Here is an 18,740-nt window from a genome sequence, read left to right as displayed (position 1 = left end):
GGGCATAGAAACTAGCTCTGAGTTTGAAGATGTCTCCCTGCCTGCCTGTTTTTCACGTGGGTTAGAAAGTGGGACCTTCCTTCCAGCCGAAGCAAAGTCTTGCCTTCTACCTCATGTTGTGCTGCTGCTTCAATCAGTGCCTGAGCTGCCACTTGCCTGCATCCAGTCCCCGCGATTAGTCCTACCCAAGGCCGCCTACCTGCTCTGCCCGAACCTTCTTTTTCCTGGCTCCCTCTGAGGTGTAGCCTGCAGGCAGCTACAGGCCGCAGTTTCTATTGGCCATACAGATCTGCAGCTGAAAAAAAAAATTCCCCTCCCTCAAAAAAAGGTCCAGGGCTGGGATTCACTGAATCCCTTGAAGGCACTGATGAAAGCCACTGGAAATTAGAGATCACTAGTAATAATTCTGCAGTCGGCTCTGATGATTTGTTACACTTGGATTTGCTCTATTACATCTTTCTGGTTCATCATGATTTGATTCAGTTCCTCTGAATCACCACCCTCAAAGAATGTAACTGATGTAGGTAATTCCATGACATCTTTGTTTAATGAAAACCAAAGCAAAGAATTAATTTAGATTTTTTTGTTATGGCCTTTTATCCCTTAGTCATCTAATGGTTCAACCAAATCCATCCCTGGTTTCTTACTTTGAATATACTTGAAGTTTTTATTTCAAGTTTTTATCTCTTTGGCAATTTTTTTTTTAATTCTCTTTTGACGTGCCTTATATCTAACTTGCCACTGCTTATGCTGTTTCCTACGCACTCTTACAATCTTCCATGAGAAAGGACAGGCTTGATCACTCGCTGCTAAAAGAGCAACTCCAATTCCAGCTGTAATTGGGCAGGTTGAGAAGAACCACCGCTGAAGACTGCAGTTTGTTGGGTCAGAGGAAGGCAAGAGACATAAGCAGTAGCTATATTCCACAATTTGTAGGATCCACCAGTCCCTGGTGATCCAACGCCATTCCAGGAGGAAGAACTACATCCTTTCCCCCACTGAACATGGGAAGGAAAGGCTCACAGATGTTAAAAACTGGTCCTGGGCTTAGGCTACAACTGCTGCAGGGCCTTCACAGTTGACACCTTTCCCTCTGCTGCCCCCTGGCAGATTACTGCTCCTGTGGAAGAGTGTGCGGGATCAAATGGCACTGAAAAGAATAGAAGAGGCATCTTTTGAAGAATGGACGTTTGAAAGAGAAGTACTGGTGGTAAGTTGGAGCAGTCTAGTACACTCCTGCTGCTAAAGACTGCAGGGTGGACTGATCTCCTTGATCAAAGCCACTGTCTTTCCACCTTGTTGCCAAATAAGTTGTCTCCTGTACTGAATAAATCTGCAAGGTGGTTGTGCACATCCACCTTAAGACCACTCGCTCTCAAGTATGCAAGCCCTTGAGATCAAATGGTCATGGCCAAGGTCCTGGAAATAGTATCAAAGGCTTTGTAAATGAAGCAAATCAAATATTTTTCACACTCCTCCACCACTGCACAACGGAAGCGTGCTTATTCCATGTTGGACAAATCCAGCAAAGGCTTTAACTTTTGTATGCATTCGTGCAAAAATTGTACCATGTACAGCTTACAGGCTGCGATCCAGGAGTTCAGCATGAATCTCTGGAAGACCATCTTCCCAAAGGTGTCCTTCAGATTTTTCCAGGGGGCCTAGTGGAGTGATCTTGAATATGCTTAGGCTAGTTCAACATTGTCTCTACCACTATGGAGTGGTGCAGTAGCTGGACTATCACAAATCCTGGGGAAGCCTGCACCCCGTACTTCAGATCTATTTTGTGGGTCGTGGGACATGGGGCGTCATAAATTAGGCATTTGCCACAATCTCATCTGCATATCTTTAGGAGCTTGTACACCAGAATAGCTGCAGACTATGCTAGAAGTTGAAGAAACTGAAGGAGCCTGAAGACATCCATTCTCAGGTCTTTTTCATTTTTGAAGTCTATAGACAGCATCTTTGCCCGTTTAACCAGAAATCGTGAATAGCAGAGGTCCTCCTCAGAAAAAGTATACTGAGGCAATACCTGAAGGGGGTATGAAGAAATCACTATACAATCTTCTTTCTCCTTCCCCGACTACGGGGTGATGCTGAGGCAGATTTACAATGAGGAGGTGGGCACCTCTGCTGGTCCAAGAGAGAAAAGTCTGGTAGAAACGTTGGGTGAGCTAAACCACCATCTTCAACCTCGGACTCATAGAGAGAATTGCCTGGAGGAGAATCCACTACTTCATGGTGAGAAATCATGCCCAATGTGGGAAGCCCTTGAGGGGACATATGTTTCTATAGGGAACTTTGAGCAGCCCCACTGTGTGGAAATATCTCCTCCATCTTGCACAGGAGCATGCTCTCTTCTGTCTATAGGGCTTAAGGAGTCAAACAAAATCTTTACCAGCTCCAACAGCTGGGTTTCCACTGACTGAGGAACCCTCCATGCTAGAGTTGGAAGAGAGATATCCTCTTCCAAGACCCAGGTGCATTCATCCTCACTAATGGCCCCTGGAAAAGGCAATGAAGAACTTCGTGCTAGAACAGCTGCCACCGCTGGGCTGCAGCCGGTTCCGAGACACTCCCCTGTTGACCCCACTGGCTGATCCCCGCCATTCTCCTCCTGCCCCATCTCAGCATGAGACACTCATAGGTTTCCACACCAAAGTACTCTGCCGTGACAAGAGTGATGCTGCTTTGTGTGTACACTGCACTGATGAAACCAATGGCATCCAATCCAGGTAAAACAGTTGATATCAGGGATGTCCTCTGCATCATGAGAGATGACGATACCTGCACTGACAAGGATATTATTTGTTTTGGTATTGAAGGGAGCACCACGTTGGAGGAGTCCTTCATCGATGGCACTAATTTTCACTTAGGTGACAAGGGAAATTGCCCTGGAGGAAGTCCCTCATTCCACTTAGGCAATCTTCTCAGCACCTCCACTGGCACCACAGACTTCTGTACTGTGCTCAACTCTTGACAAATTTGGGAACTGGCACCATGGGGGGAGAGGGAGGACTTTTCCAAGACTGCAGAAATGGTGGTGTAGGGGAACTCTCCCACCTCATTTTCTTATGATGAGAGCTTGATGACTCCTCACACCTGGTCAAAGAGTGGCTCCAATGCTCAGCCTCACTCTAAGGCTTTGGACGCCTACTTGCCGGGTGTCTTTCTCAGTGGTTCCATCTTCCAGGCATGATGTTGCCGAGCCCTAAAGGACATATAACCATACCAGAAGCAGTTGGAGGAGTGGTGATTTGGGCCCAACAACAACAACAACACACAACATGCACCTTGGTGATGGACATCTGGCACCTACAGATGTAGACCCTGAACCTGCTGACCTTGGATTTCTTAGCCTCGGGCTATTCCATAGTTTGATTTTGTTCCAATTTATTTATTTTTTTAAAATTTAGAACTGAAAAGTTCTGTTGAGGTGATGCCGAGGCAGTGACAAAAAAGAAGAGAGGCAACGAGGCAAAGTAGGCCCAAAATTTAAATAAAATATGAGAGAGAGACAGGGAAATATCCACACAGTAGCTCTGATGAAGAAAGACTGAGTGGCTTACGAGGCCATGTGCATGCATGCTCAGTAAAGTTTTTAGTAAGCACTGAAAGCTGGGTCCATGTTGGCACCATCAGATAACAATACCCATGTGTTATGGCTAATTCATGCCTGCTTGTCGATACAGATGCAAAAATAAACACATAAAAAGCTTCAACGAGCGGCTTGAAGACAGAAAGAGCACAATGCATCCTTTCACACAAGTGGAAGAAGTTTGAGGAGACTCAAGGTGCTGCATGGGAATACCCACAAATGCTCAAAAAACCTTCTTGGCTCTGAGAGAAATTTTCCATCTCTGCGTCATTGGATGACATCACCCACTTGTATGGCTGATTATTGTCCTGTTTGTCCATGGAGAAAAAGGCATTCAAATGAATTTCTGGAAGGTGCCCTGGTACATGACTCCGACTCTAGGACTGCTGCTGCAATAAGCAGGACTAGACTAAGTATCTTTGAGGGGTTGAGGATGGAGAAAAGGGATGCCTGGGTAATTGCAAATGAAGATTCATGGTGTCAAGATCTCAGCCCTGGATCTGATTGAGCTGGAAGCCCAAAAGAAGCAGAAGAAAACTGGTGAGTAAAAAAAAAGAGACTTACAATTTATTTCTTCCTCTATTCTTCTTATATGGCCCTATTTTTTCCTCTTTTCCCCACATGGCTCTACCTCTTCCTTTCTTCCTCCTATACAGCTCTATATTTTGTTCTTCTTTGTCCTACATAATTTTACTTCTCTCTCTCTTCTTCCTAAATGACTATTTGCTAAACTCTGAGAGACAGATATTTAGCACTACTTAGCCAGTTAAGAAAAGATTTATCCGCCTAAGTGGCAGCCACTGAATATCCAGCTGTGATCAGCCGGACTAACTAGCGCTTTTTCATGGGAATAGCCATGCTGCTTAATATCCCATGTAAGTTAGTCGGATAAGTCTTATCTGGCTAACTTATTAAAATATACAGTTTTGAATATCTACCCCTGAAAATCAGAATGTGAGTTCTCTTTTGCTGGAGTCTTAAATGGTTCAAGATTCCATTAGTACCTTTGACAACAAAAGTAAACTTATACTGTAGTTTTCCATAGTGGATAAGTTACTAATATTGTCAGTATCTCTCTCTACATGAACAAATACAAAAATTCATTTTGGAAATGTGCCATTTTTACATTTTCTATTTATTGATCCTCATCTACCTAAAAAATAGATGAACTAATTGTACTGAAACTTGGCAGGCCAAAAGGATTGCCAGCTTGCACTCCTCTGCCAAATTTCAGAAAAAGCATTTCAATTTTTGACAAAAAGGCAAGGCAAAATCTTGTATTACCTGAGAAGTGCGGTTTCTAGCATACTAGTGTAGAACTGATAGTACCAGACTATCTAAAGGAAGAAGTGGACAGGAAAAGCCACCTGAGCATCCTGTGCTCAGGAGCTTCAAATAGATTGTTCTGTAAGAGGAGCAGACTGGACTGAATAGAATACATCACATTTTTCCCCATCCCACTCACCTCTTGTTGTTCCCCTATCCCTTCTGATTTTTCTTCATTGTTCCCATTTTTGTTCATATTACCTCTAAAAATACAAAAGAAAAAAATGTCAAAAACAGAACCAGATGATAGGAAAACTGCATTGATCCCTCCAAAATCCAAAGTTAAAGCAGTGATTTTCTAGTAATCTGCAACACAAAACAGACACAGCCATTCAAACAAGCATGTTTATTTAATGGAGCATCAAATTAATTGTTGGGAACCTCGTATGCGGGGGTCTCTTTTGCCATGGCGCAACTTCAAGGGCTGGGTCCCAAGGCCCACGCGCACGGTGGGTGAGCAAATCTTGGCACAGGCCAGGCTATGACAGGGTCTGAGAGTCTATGCAAAGATCAGGCTGAGATTTAAGACTTAGCAAAGGCAAGACTGATGGCTTGAAACAAGGCCGACGGCTTGAAACAAGTCTGATGGCTTGCACAATGTGAGGCAGATGATTGGAGCACAGCTGAAGACTGAAGTGGAACAGAAGACTGCTGACGGGAACCAGTCAGAAGGTGAAGACAGGAGCCAGGCAGAGGCTGAAGATGGGAACCAGGCTGAAGACAGACACAAGCTGGAAACTGGAGCAGGAAGTGGCAAAAGCAAGACTGGAATGAGGAGGGAACAGAACCAGGCGACCTTCCTCCTGAAGCAATGCTAGGGTATCAGAAAAGCTCTTTTATAGGACAGGCAGGAATGACATCATCCGAGGGTGCTGCGGCTTTTTCCGCCACAGGTCCTTTAAAGGAAATAGTATCTTGCAAAGCACCTAGGAGCAGTATCAGTGGCTTCCCTCTGCCGCATGGAGCAGCAGCATCTGGTCAGTGTCAGAGTGAGTAGAGCCACTCGCGGGGCTGCCCCACGAGTGGTAAACCTAACAGTACCCTCCTCCTCAAACCTTTTTTCTGCAGCTTCCAAGGAAACGAAGGTATATCTTTACCAACTGGGGCCTTGGTGGTCCAGACGCAGGATCCAGAATTTTTTTGGTTTTGGGGCTGAACTGGAATACCATTCAAGGTTGAAGGCTTGGAGGAAGATAAGACTGGAGGCTTAAATGAAGACTGTGGCTGGTCCTGATCGATAAACAAGAATTCTTTGGCAGGAGAATACCACCATTCAGGATTCACATTGGATCAGGAAGCAACAATGCTGGCTCTTTGGACAAGGAAGTTCAAAGTGAAGTGCCCAGAGACAAGGTTGAAATGATATAAAACTCTCGGGAGGACAGACCCCATTGGTCAATCTGTATGGAATTCCAGTCAATAGATGGTTGATGGAGACTCAGCAGGATAGTCCGAGTACAAGTAGTAAGGCAACCAAGCTGACGTAGCAGTGACTCTTGGATAAATTTATCTCCAGCTCCGGAGTCTACTAAGGCCTTGGGGTCTGAACTGAGTGCAAGGCTACCTTCCCGACGAGACTTCTCTTTATAGAGTTTTCCGGTCTCAGGGGACACTGACGGACAAAATGATCTTGTGTGGCATAGTAGAGACTGAGATTTTGCGATCTTTGCCTTTTGTTTCTCATCAAACGAAAGACGGGTATTACCCAATTGCCTGGGTTCTTCAAAGGCGGCCACCTTCGGTTGTTCTAGGTTTGGTTGCAAAAGATTTGGAGGTCTGGGAATCACGAGTGAGGTCAGCTGGGAGTTCTTTTTTTTACGAGCCTCTTCCTAGAATCTCAGGTCAATATGAATAGACAAGGCAATGAGTGCTTTGAGGGACGGAAGAAAGTTCCAAGCTGCAAGTTCGTCTTTTATTCTCTCAGATAATCCCTGCCAAAAAATGGCGGTTTGGCTATCTTTGCTCCAACCAAGTTTGGAAGCTAAGGTACAGAATTCTACCACATTCGCCAACAGAACAATTGCCTTGATGAATATGAAGGAGTTCTGTGGCAGCGGACGTGACGCGCCCAGGTTGATCAAAGATCAGTCAGAATTGATGAATGATATTGTCCAAATTCCTGAGAAGCAAATCATCTTGTTCCCACAAGGAAGAGGCTCAAGTGAGAAAACTTGACACGGTCAGAGAAAAAACAAGCTGGCTGTAACTCAAATTACATCTTGCACATATTAAGGAATCCTCTGCACCCTTTATGATGCTGGACATTGAACTTATATTATGCCCAGATGCTGTAATGAGTCTTTCACTTGATCGAGTTGCTGTTGGGCCTGTGGCATGAACTGCTGCAGGAGACCAATCAATTCTGTTTTTTTGCTCCTACATCTGGGTGATCAGGGCAGTGATGGTGTGTCACTGGGACGCATTCACCAAGCTCATGGCTTCAGCAAACTGTTGGGAACCATGTATGCGTGAACCCCTTTTGCCATGGTGCAATCTCAAGGGCTGTGTCCCAAGGCCCACACCGACGGTGGCTGAGCGAATCTTGGCATGGGCTAGGTTATGGCAGGGTCTGAGAGCCTATGTGAAGATAAGGCTGAGACTGAAGATTTGGCAAAGCCAAGGCTGATGGTTTGAGACAAGGCTGATGGCTTGCACAGTGAAAGGTGGACGACTGGAGCATAGCTGAAAAATGAAGCGGAATAGAAGACTGAAGACAGAAACCAGGCTGAAGCTGAAGACAAGACCCCAGGCTGATACTGAAGCGAGGAACCGGGCAAAAGATAGGCACAAGCTGGAAACTGGAACAGGATGCGGTAAAAGCAAGACTAGAACCAGGAGGGAACGGAACCAGGCGACCTTCTTGCTGAGGCAACGCTGGGGTGTCAGAAGAGCCCTTTTATAGGGCGGGCAGGAATGACATCATCCAAGGGTGCCACAGCTTTTCCCATTGTGGGTCCTTTAAAGGAAAAGTATCACGCACACATGCCTAGGAGTAGCATCGGAGGAATGGTGTCAACGGTATCCCTCTGCCGCATGGAGCAGCATGTGTCTGGCCGGTGTCAGAGTGAGTAAAGCCGCTTGCGGGGCCTTCCTGTGAACCTTACATTAATCATCTCAGGTGAAGGAGGCTTGATAACATAATATAGTCTTCACACCATAAGCCCTCTGAAGAGATTTAAAAGGCAATTTTCAAACTGTGTGCATTGGGACAAAGGCCACATGTACATTTTGTTTGCAGGCTTTGCACAAATTTTCAAAATGAATGTGTGTGTACGTTAGTTTTGAAACTTGCCGTGCATATGACAAAGGGTCACTTGTACCTGCTTTTTCTGTTAGTAAAGTTTTGTGTGGAAAATTATGCATGAAAATTTGAAAAGACCATCTACGTGCATGATTTTCTTCCCTTGAACTAAATGTGCCCCTGATAATAGCACCTCTCAAACTGCGCAAGATTATCAGTTAAGTTGCAAAAGAAAACAGACAAATCCAGCTGACTAAACACACTGACTCAGCTTGGAATGCTATGTTAGCCGCCTAGCTCTGAAAATCAGTGTAAGTCAACTAATTTGCTCTCCCAAACCTTACTCACTCCCTAATCCCACCACGTTTCCAGCAGCAAACAAAGTTAGAACAAGCTGTACTTGTTACCTTTCTGTCACATCTTGTGTAATATCAGTAACCCCTTCAGCTGATAAAGACAATTCATCAGGCATCCCCACTTTTTCCAGGAAACAGAGAGCTGGGTCAGCTCTCATCACGTTGTACCTTTCATAGCCTGTGAAAAAGGAACATATAAGATTAGAATTAGCAGAATAACGTAGTACATGATAGCAAATAAAGACCAAAATTGCTCATCCAGCCTACCCTCTTCAGATCTGTTCAATTTGGGTAAATGTGCACATACATTCCCATATGCAACTCAACACCGACTCCCTTCCTAACCAAACTCTCAACCCTTTTCCTTCCACTATCCTCCATATCTGTCCCAAACATGACCAAAATCTGTTACATTAATGGCCTCCATTGTAAGCCATTTCAGGCCTTGCCATCTTTACTGCTTATAAGAAAAATACTTAAGCTGAACACCCAGGTCCCCTTCTATATCTTATTACAAAGTATTGTAATAACTCCATAGTCTTCAACACCTTTCCAGTGAAAAAATATTTCCTGACATTATTCCCAGGTCTATGCCCTTCAAGCTTCATATTATGACCCTGTTAAAGAAAACGATGCCTCGGCCAGGTTAGCTGTGTTTTGGGTTGGTGCTCTGAAGAATCCAGGCTCAGAATGCTGATCGCCTGGTGCATGGCCTCATTCCTTAGGATAAGGATTAGTTCTCAAGGATTCAAAAGGTATACTGGGAGAGTAGGAAGGTATTCCCAGCATTTGGAAGGCTTTGAGGCCAAGAAATGGTGTGGGATCCTGATGGAAGACCTGTGGGCTTTTTAACCTTTGTGTACAGATGTGATACAATGATGAAGGTAACATAAGAACCATACTGGGTCAGACCAAGGGTCATCAAGCCCAGCATCCTGTTTCCAACAGTGGCCAATCCAGGCTATAAGAACCTGGCAAGAACCCAAAAACGGTCTATCCCATGCTAATGATGCTAGTAATAGTGGTGGCTATTTTCTAAGTCAACTTAATTAATAGCAGGTAATGGATTTCTCCTCCAAGAACTTATCCAATCCTTTTTTAAACCCAGCTACACTAACTGCACTAACCACATCTCCTGGCAATAAATTCCAGAGTTTAATTGTGCATTGAATGAAAAAGAACTTTCTCCGATTAGTTTTAAATGTATTACATGTAGATCCATTTCTTTTTGCCAACTCTCAGTGATATCCAAGTTTACCTGGCTAATAATAATTTTCGGGCTGTTTTTGGCCCCAAACCTATTTTGGGGATTCTGTTTTTTTCATTTAATTTTGTTTGCATTCATCATAGAAAACAGTGCACTTTTTGCAAATAGTGCACATTATTTATCAAAATAAATAGAAACAAATTTGGGGGGGGGGGGGGTTTGGCAGTCATTTTTGATTTGATTCAGATTTAACAAAATGAAAATGGTTATTTTCAGTTTTTCCCAGCAAAAAGCACATCCTTACTACTAGCAGTAGTAATTTTCTAAATAAAAAGGGTATTGGGTTGGATCTAGGGGCAGTCTCCACCTTCCATTTTTTCCAAATGGGGAAAAAGAAGCAAGTTCAAAAAGGTTTTGGGTTAGTGACCAGGCAGAAAATCCCTACCGGCTACTAGGTTTGACTATTTCCCTAAAATACATCATCTATACAGGTAAGGAAAGCCAAAGCAAGGCATCTCCAACAAAAAGACCTTCTATCTTAATGCTGTGTGAAGCAGGGTACCCCCTTCCTTTGATGGTAGTTTGTTTTGAAAGGCATGATGAGGGCCCACCTCCACACAATGAATTTGTTTTTAGAAAAATCAGGATCTCTGGACAGGATAAGGTACTGTTATTCCTGCAGGATAACTTTAGGGCATACAGGGCAGATGTAGGATTTTATGTGCAAACTCAAGGTTTATGGGGGTCCTCAAACTTGACATTTAAACAGATAAATGGAAGAAAGCAACTAAAAGTTGGAAGGCAACCCACCAAACCCAGAGAAAATCCAATAAGATGGTTCTGGTGTAGCTATCCAATCTTTTTTATTACCAAAAATGTTTTAGGTATACAATTCAAATTTGTTGACCGTGAATACAAAATAAATATAAAGAACTTAAAGATAGCAAAAATGATTGGTCATCAAATTAATGATTTTTGTAGTTTCAAATGGGCAGTCAAGCTGCAACCAAGTCCAGACCATATACAATCTATGGATGAGCAGTACATTGGTTTGGGGCAGCCTCAGAACTGAGGTAAAAATCTCAATGCTCTCAATAGTTGCATCTGACAGAACCATAATGGCTATGGAAAGGCTTCCATTAGGCAACCTGGAAACAACAGGAGAACCAAAAGCACCTCAAGTTGAAAATCAGCAACGTAAGTCAGAGTGTCCCAGATTTTGATGATAGCACAACCACACCATCAGTATATCAATCCCTGCATGATTTTGTTGTACATCTCTGCAACCAGCTGTTGACTTAAAGAAGTGCAGTCTACCATTCCTCTGTTTATAGCCATCATCTTACAGTACATTCTATTGTGCATGATACAGTTCCTTCACACACAGGCTCTTGAAGCAGGCCTTTTCTGGCAGCCTGTTGGTTTCCTGGCTCTTTTATTTCAGAAGGGAGTTGCTCCTCTAGCATGGTGGTTGTAGGGGACCTCTTGTTAGCAGGGTAGGTATTGACCCTCTCTTGGCACGACATTGCCCCTCCCCTGTGCCTTGCCTGCAAGCTTGGGCTGGCATGTAGGATGCTTCCAACTGAGATTGCTTGTGTCATATTGTTCTCCTATAGTGGAGGCTCCTGTAGAAAGGCATGATGTGTTGCAGGCTGTGGCTGATGGCAGGGCACTGCAGGTTCCACAATGTTGGAAGGTATGCTGGTGGGAGCCATCATGGGAGGCTGGACATATAAGTCAGATATACAATCCTCCTGAGTGATAAAAATTCCAGGATGTTGTCTAGCTTGGGTGACATCCTCAAACTCCTGCAGCATGATGTGGGGTATTGGTACTGTCCTCAAATCCTCTATCAGCTCCTCAGAGATTAGCTCCTCCTCACTGCTATCCTGGCCCTCAGATTCCCTTTCTAACACTGTCTGCTCTGGCACCTGTAGCACAAAGTAGATTTCTACATTAGATAAAAAGTAGAGTTTTGTAAAATATTATATATAGATAGATATAGATATAGTTAAATAGAAAAGATATAAATATTTTATTACAGCTTCTACAGATATTAATAGATATGTCCACCTAGGGCCACGTGGGCTTGGTTTTCAGGATATCCATAATGAATATGCATGAGATAGATTTGCATGCACTGCATCTATTGTTTGCAAATCTGTCTCATGCATAGTTATTATGGACTTCCTGAAAACCAGAACTGTCTGTTACTTTTGAGGACCGGAGTTGGCCATCCCTGACATATGGAATAGTCTTAGAGACCAGTATACTGTGATTTCACCTACATACTATATTTGAGTCTATATTTGTATAAGCTGGTGGTTAATAGGAGTGGGTGGAGGGCAAAGTGGTAATGAAGAGGTCTGTATTCAGTGCTATTTGTCCGATTAAGTTCGGACACAGTCAGATAAAAGTTACAGTTTCAACATCCAGCTGCGCTCACCACCTGGCTCTTAGCCAGCTAACTTTTTTCCCAGCAAAAAGTTACAGATATGTCTCAGGGCGGGGCAGGAGCATTCCTGAGTGGAGTTGCCTAACTTTGTAGGATGAACGTTGATTTTCTGCATTAGCCATCTAGGCTGTAGAAAAAAAAACTTTAGTACTGTTATGAAAGCAGACCTAAAGTTATCCAAGTATATTCAGTGGCGTGGATGTGCTGCTGAATATCTGGTATAAGTTAGCTGGATAAGTTTATCCAGTTTAATTTTGCTGTATGCCCCATAGTTGAACATTGGCCTCAAAATGCCCAGCTGATTAACATTTTTTATGGAAGGTGAGGGTATCCATATTCTAATACAATTTCTTATTGCTATATGAATTAATAGATTTGCTTATAATGTATGGCATATTAGTTTTTATTTCTATTGTATATAACTTGTAAAATGGTTGAGTGCAGGGGATTTCAACCCAGTCCTCAGGGCACATCCAGCCACTGTTTTTCATGATATATACAATGAATATGCATGAGCTATATCTGTATGTACTGCCTCCACTGTATGCAAACTCATCTAATGCATATTCATTATGGATATCCTGAAAACTTGACTGGCTGAGTGAGTACGATAGGCTAGCTTGAAAACCACTGGTATATTGTATAATTGGTGTACTACACTTTGAACTCTTTTTGCCCTCCACCCCTACATCTCCAGTTCCCACAATAACTGTACACCCTCTCTTCCAATCCCCAGGAAATACCCTCCTACACCATCCTCCAGTGCCTACCTGGTACCTCTGAAGCTGTATCCAGGATTTCAGGGAATCTCTGAAAGAGCTCAGGGTCCAGGACTTCATACAACTTCTCTTCTATTGGAATTAGGGTGATGAGATAAGGTAGCCCCTCCTGCAGTGCCTCTCTTCTTTGCAATCATTTTATTGACATTTCTTTTGAGGAATATCTTGATGTCACGAAATATATACTGCATTGGTTTACTGTGTGCTTGGAGAAACTCAACTGCTGATGGATCTGGTTATTGTTTAACAAATAGCATTCTTAGCTGCTCTAGATGTTTTGTGTGATTTTCACCCATAAAGAATTGCACTGCATCGACACCCAACTTGGTTAGCACTGCTTTAAAAATCACATAAAACTGGTATTGAGACAGCAGGAAGCTGTCAGCATGGACCAGCAGAAGTGTGCTGCCGTGGGGACGTTTTGTTAAGTAATCTTTCAAATTTTCTACCGGGCAAGTGACTAGTGATTCACCCATAAAGAACAATGGTGTTGTCTATGACTAGTTCCATGAGCAACTTATTCTGCTCTGCAATGAGTCACACTGCCTAAATGCACTGGATCTCATCCACTGCCTGGCATCCTGCCTATGTTAGCTGTTGAGAGTGGGTGAAGTGAAGGATTCTCATTACCTGCTGCTCTTTCCTACTTCCCATTCCCCCTCCTCTTCCTCCCTACTCCTTACCTCACTGCTGTTCTACCTCCTCTGGGCGCACACTGCTTTATTTTGTGCTCACCTGTCAGCTACCCCTCTCTATCCCTTTCCAGAGCCTGACTAGCCCTCCTACCCTCTGCCCATTGACACTCCCTCACTCCTCTCCTGTTGTTAACAGATGCTGCTGGCCCCACTTCCACTTCTGTCCTCCTCCTCCTCCCTCTGCATTTCTTCCCCCACTGTCCTTTCCTGTCTCTCCTTACTTGTCCCCTTCCTACTTCCAGGCACCCCATTCACACTTCTGGTATGCACACTCACTTCCCTGCCACTAACCATTCTCTCACTCTGCAGGCAACAAACACTTCTTTTTACCACAAGACTGATACCAGAAATAAAACACTACCCTGAAACCCAACAATGGGAAGCTGTCTGTATTAACGGGCAGCAATTGGAATTTTGATTTGAAATCCATCTTAGCTATCAGGGCATTCTAACTGCATTCTCTCAGTAGGTTGATGGCACTATTGAAGGACTCATAATAAACTATGCATTCCTCCGCAAGTAGATTATCATTCACAGAAGCGCCCTTTGAGTAAGAGAGGTTCTGAATGAGCCTGAATTTTCCTGGCTCCTTCTTTGGAATCACAGCCAGTGGTGATAACATCATCTTTTCAAAAGGTGGTTCCTGGACTAGACCAGCCATCCTGCCCAACTCCAGATCCTTGTCTATCTTCTGCTGTATTATGTCTCTGCATCACATTGCTGAAGATGCCTCAAGTCTGTTGATACCTCCCTGGATCAGTATGATAAATCCACTCTGGAAACCACTGAAGATCTTTTCTTCTTCCAGGCATTTGGGGGTAACAGTTTAAACATGTCAACATTGCGCTCAAGTTAATGGAGGACATCGTCTTGCTGAAAAAGGTTGATTCATCTTGCTTTTGCAGTACCTCCTGAACTAGTCTTCCTGGCACATTTGTTTGCTGGATGTGAACTGGAACACATGGAACAGGCATGGTGAAACTTGCACTTCTGAAAACTGCAGGAAGACTTGTATTTCCAACAGGTGTTGTTCACACCTGTAGGTGAAGGGACAGTCGTCTGCATAGTATTGTGTTTATGTGCAGTTCGACCCTGTACCCCATCATTATTTGACTTGTTTGTCATCTGTTTTAGCCAGAGACCTATGACATGTGTGTCCCAGGACATAAACCGGTTTTCCTCCATTTTGTCCCAAAAGTGCTCATCGTAGTTAAGCCAAACTTAACCATCGTACTCCTTATAGGCTTCCAAAATTGTGTCTGCATAATTCAACATGGGGCATACTGTGATGGATCTTCCTGTCCAATGACGCTCATCATCCACACAAAGGCTCTCATTCAGTTAATGATGTTCTTGGGGGTGGTTTTGTCAGCTCTGGTTGGTCGATCGCCCTTCTTGTCCTTCCAATATTCTGAATATATCAATGTATGTACTCTTTTTCATCTTTTTAAACATGCTTTTGGGACATTTTCTCATAGTTGTGATAGGGCTGTTAATGCTGGTGGTCCTCTTGCTGCTTCACTGGATGGTCTGATCGGACTGGAATCGGAGATGCTATCAGAATCTTAAGTATCTGAGGAGCTATGGGAGCAAGACCTTGACATATTCCTTCTCTTTTTCTTATTCTCTGCTTGCGCAACTGAAGTGTCCCCCCCCCCGAAGGTTGGCCCTGACCCTACGATTCCCCACCACACTCCTAGTCGAGGTTTTGGCATCTTGATCCGCTGTTGTGATGGTTGTCACAGTTGCAGTCTGTCTAGCCTGTAAAACTGGTTGACTCTCCATTTGATGCGCCAACTCCTCTTCTGCTACTCTGTCACTGTCTGCCGCCTGAGAGCGATCATTCTTGCTATCTGTCTGCAGGTTCCTGGGGACATTGTCAATAGGTGACACGCAATCGCCTGGCGCCAGGTTAATGATCATCTGAGGCCTGTGCTCTGCGCTGCCATGGTACCACTGAGATGGTCCCGCTCATGGCCCCAATGCATGAAGTGCATAGGGGCAGACAGGGTAAGCAGGCTGTATATTCATCGGCCACTGCTGTGGCCCATACGGTGATGGAAGGTGCAAGCTCACTAGACCGCCGTTACCGCATGGTGCCCCTGTGGGTAACTGTATGCTGCCATAATATATGCCTGTCAGATGTTCTTGCCACAGTCCAATCCAAAGCGCTAGGCCACCTGGGCAATAATCTGCTGTGCCCTCATATGACCACACTGTCAGTTGTCCACGCACCCCCTGGCTTCCATGGGCTCCCCTTCTGCTGCTGCAAATGTGGCGCTGTTGCTCTCTGAGTGCTGCTGCAGGCCATCCCTTCCCTCTTTGATCACTATAGGCTGATTGGGAGCCCTTGTTGTGTCTATGTTTTCTGCTGTGGCTGGCCATGAAGGTTCTTTCCCTTTTTGTCTGAATTTTGTAGTGTTTTGTGCCACTGACAGTGCCCCCATCTTTTCTTTGAGTGGTTGTGGTGTATGATGCCCCTGATGGAAGAGAATGTGGCTCAGCGCAGAATGCCATTCTTGTGCTCCATGGGGACAAACATGATTTGGAGAAAAGGACCTTACACTACTTGGCCTCTTACAGTGTCTACTGCTTCTGATCTAATTGAATATGCCATGCGCTAATTCAGGCTGAGTCAGTGGTCTGGGAAAGCTGAAAAAGCTGTGTTCACATTGGGCTGGGAAGCTGTGCTCATGGCAGTCGCTCTTATCGGGCTGAGTCAGTCGTGCATGTGGCCACACATCCTCTCATTTTTCTTTTTTTTTAAATAGATGAAATGAGAACTGCTGTGAGTGGCCACAAGGAAGACTGGAGGGTGGCTAATGTAAACCCAATATCTAAAAAGGGCTCCAGGGGCGATCCAGGAAAGTACAGACCAGTTAGCCTGACTTCAGTGCTAGGAAAAAATAGTGGAAAGTGTTCTAAAGATCAAAATCACAGAACATATAGGAAGACATGGTTTAATGGAACAAAGTCAGCATGGCTTTACCCAAGGCAAGTCTTGCCTCACAAATCTGCTTCACTATTTTTGAAGGGGTTAATAAACATGTAGATATAGGTGAACCAGTGGATGTAGTGCATTTGGATTTTCAGAAGGCATTTGACAAAGTTTCTCATGAGAGGCTTCTAAGAAAAGTAAAAAGTCATGGGATAGGTGGCGATGTCCTTTTGTGGATTACAAACTGGTTAAAAGACAGGAAACGGAGAATAGGATTAAATGGACAATTTTCTCAGGGGAAAAGGGTAAACAGTGGAGTGCCTCAGGGATCTGTACTAGGACCCGTGCTTTTCAATATGTTTATAAATGATCTGGAAAGAAATATGACAAGTGAGATAATCGGATTGGCAGATGATACAAAATTGTTCAGAGTAGTTAAATCACAAGCAGATTGTGATAAATTGCAGGAAGACCTTCTGAGACTGGAAAATTGGGCATCCAAATGGCAGATGAAATTTAATGTGGACAAGTGCAAGGTGTTGCATATAGGGAAAAATAACCCATGCTGTAGTTACATGATATTAGGTTCCATATTAGGAGCTACCACCCAGGAAAGAGATCTAGGCATCATAGTGGATAATACTTTGAAATCATCAGCTCAGTGTGCTGTGGTGGTCAAAAAAGCAAAGAATGTTAGGAATTGTTAGGCAGGGAATGGTGAATAAAACGGAGGATGTCATAACGCCTCTGTATCGCTCCATGGTGAGACCACACCTTGAATACTGTGTACAATTCTGGTTGCCGCATCTCAAGAAAATTATAGTTGCGATGGAGAAGGTACGGAGAAGGGCGACCAAAATGATAAAGGGGATGGAACTGCTCCCCTATAAGGAAAGACTAAAGAAGTTAGGGCTGTTCAGCTTCGAGAAGAGACAGCTGAGGGGAGATATGATAGAGGACTTTAAAATCATGAGAGATCTAGAAAGGGTAAATGTGAATCAGTTATTTACTCTTTCGGATAATAGAAGGTCTTGGGGGCACTCAATGAAGTTCGCATGTAGCACATTTAAAACTAATCGGAGAAAATTCTTTTTTCACTCAACGCACAATTAAACTCTGGAATTTGTTGCCGGGGATATAGTTTGTGCAGTTAATTTATCTGGGTTTAAAATAGGTTTGGATAGGTTCTTGGAGGAGAAGTCCATTACCTGCTATTAATCAAGTTGACTTAGAAAATAGCCACTGCTATTACTAGCATCAGTAGCATGGGATATACTGGTACTTAGTTTTTAGGTACTTGCCAGGTACTTGTAGCCTGGATTGGCCACTGTTGGAAACAGGATACTGGGCTTGATGGACCCTTGGTCTGACCCAGTATGGCTATTTCTTATGTTCTTTCGCGATCGGGGAGAAGATAGCTCCCGCAGAGCTATTCTATCCCACAGGTCCTACCCGCTCTGGCCGCTGAACACTCAAACTGGATGACAAAGAGGAGGAGATGGTGTTGGCACATGGCCCTTTAAAATGCCGATTTATATCATCAGGAACTGCTGGGCCTCCCCTTCTAAAGGCTGCACAGCCAGCCACATCATCACAACCCCAATGGGAATGTGGGTCAGCTGGTCAGCCCCCCTTGGGTTTGGTGGGGGTGTAGGAGGCAAAGGACACTCACATCGTGTCGAACTAGCTGTGGGCACGGGCCCGTGTTATAGATAAGACAATCCAAACATTACTGATTTTTTTCACTACTCTCTCCTCTACATCACAAGTTCTACTCCGAATTCCTCTCTATTTAAAGCACTGACAAAGGTTTATGGGAAAAGTTGGGTTTAAAAAATTTTCAGAAATGGGGCAGCCAAGATTGCATACTCAATAGCCTAAATCACATTTAAAGAATAAAGCACACTAACATTAGTACAAGCTACATGGCAACTTCTGAATGCATGCTAACAGCCTTAACAAATGCTCTGCAATGTTTGACAAACACATCTCTTTGCATAAATAATTGTAATAAATATAGCACCATCTGGACAGTAAGGCACATTAAATTCATTCGCTAATGCACATTAACGATTACAAATTCACACACTTCAGTAAATATGCCCCTAAATTTGTGTGCTTAAAATCACAAGTCACACAAATATA

At 43.8% G+C, this 18,740-nt stretch overlaps 1 protein-coding gene across 4 annotated transcripts in view; it reads right to left on the bottom strand.

Annotated features, from left to right (window-relative positions):
* The window catches only part of CHD6 (chromodomain helicase DNA binding protein 6), a 586,770-nt gene that overhangs the window by 141,809 nt on the left and 426,221 nt on the right, over window positions 1-18,740 (bottom strand). For all 4 annotated transcript variants that reach the window (XM_029614845.1, XM_029614844.1, XM_029614846.1 and 1 more), the window contains 2 exons: window positions 8,573-8,699; window positions 5,064-5,127 (listed from right to left, as the gene is read on the bottom strand). In XM_029614845.1, coding sequence (XP_029470705.1) covers window positions 5,064-5,127; window positions 8,573-8,699 — 191 coding nt within the window. The remainder of the gene's footprint in view (window positions 1-5,063; window positions 5,128-8,572; window positions 8,700-18,740) is intronic.

The sequence above is a fragment of the Rhinatrema bivittatum genome, chromosome 8, assembly GCF_901001135.1.
Source record: "Rhinatrema bivittatum chromosome 8, aRhiBiv1.1, whole genome shotgun sequence".
NCBI lineage: Eukaryota > Metazoa > Chordata > Amphibia > Gymnophiona > Rhinatrematidae > Rhinatrema > Rhinatrema bivittatum.
This window is presented reverse-complemented; position numbering and strand designations above follow the sequence as displayed.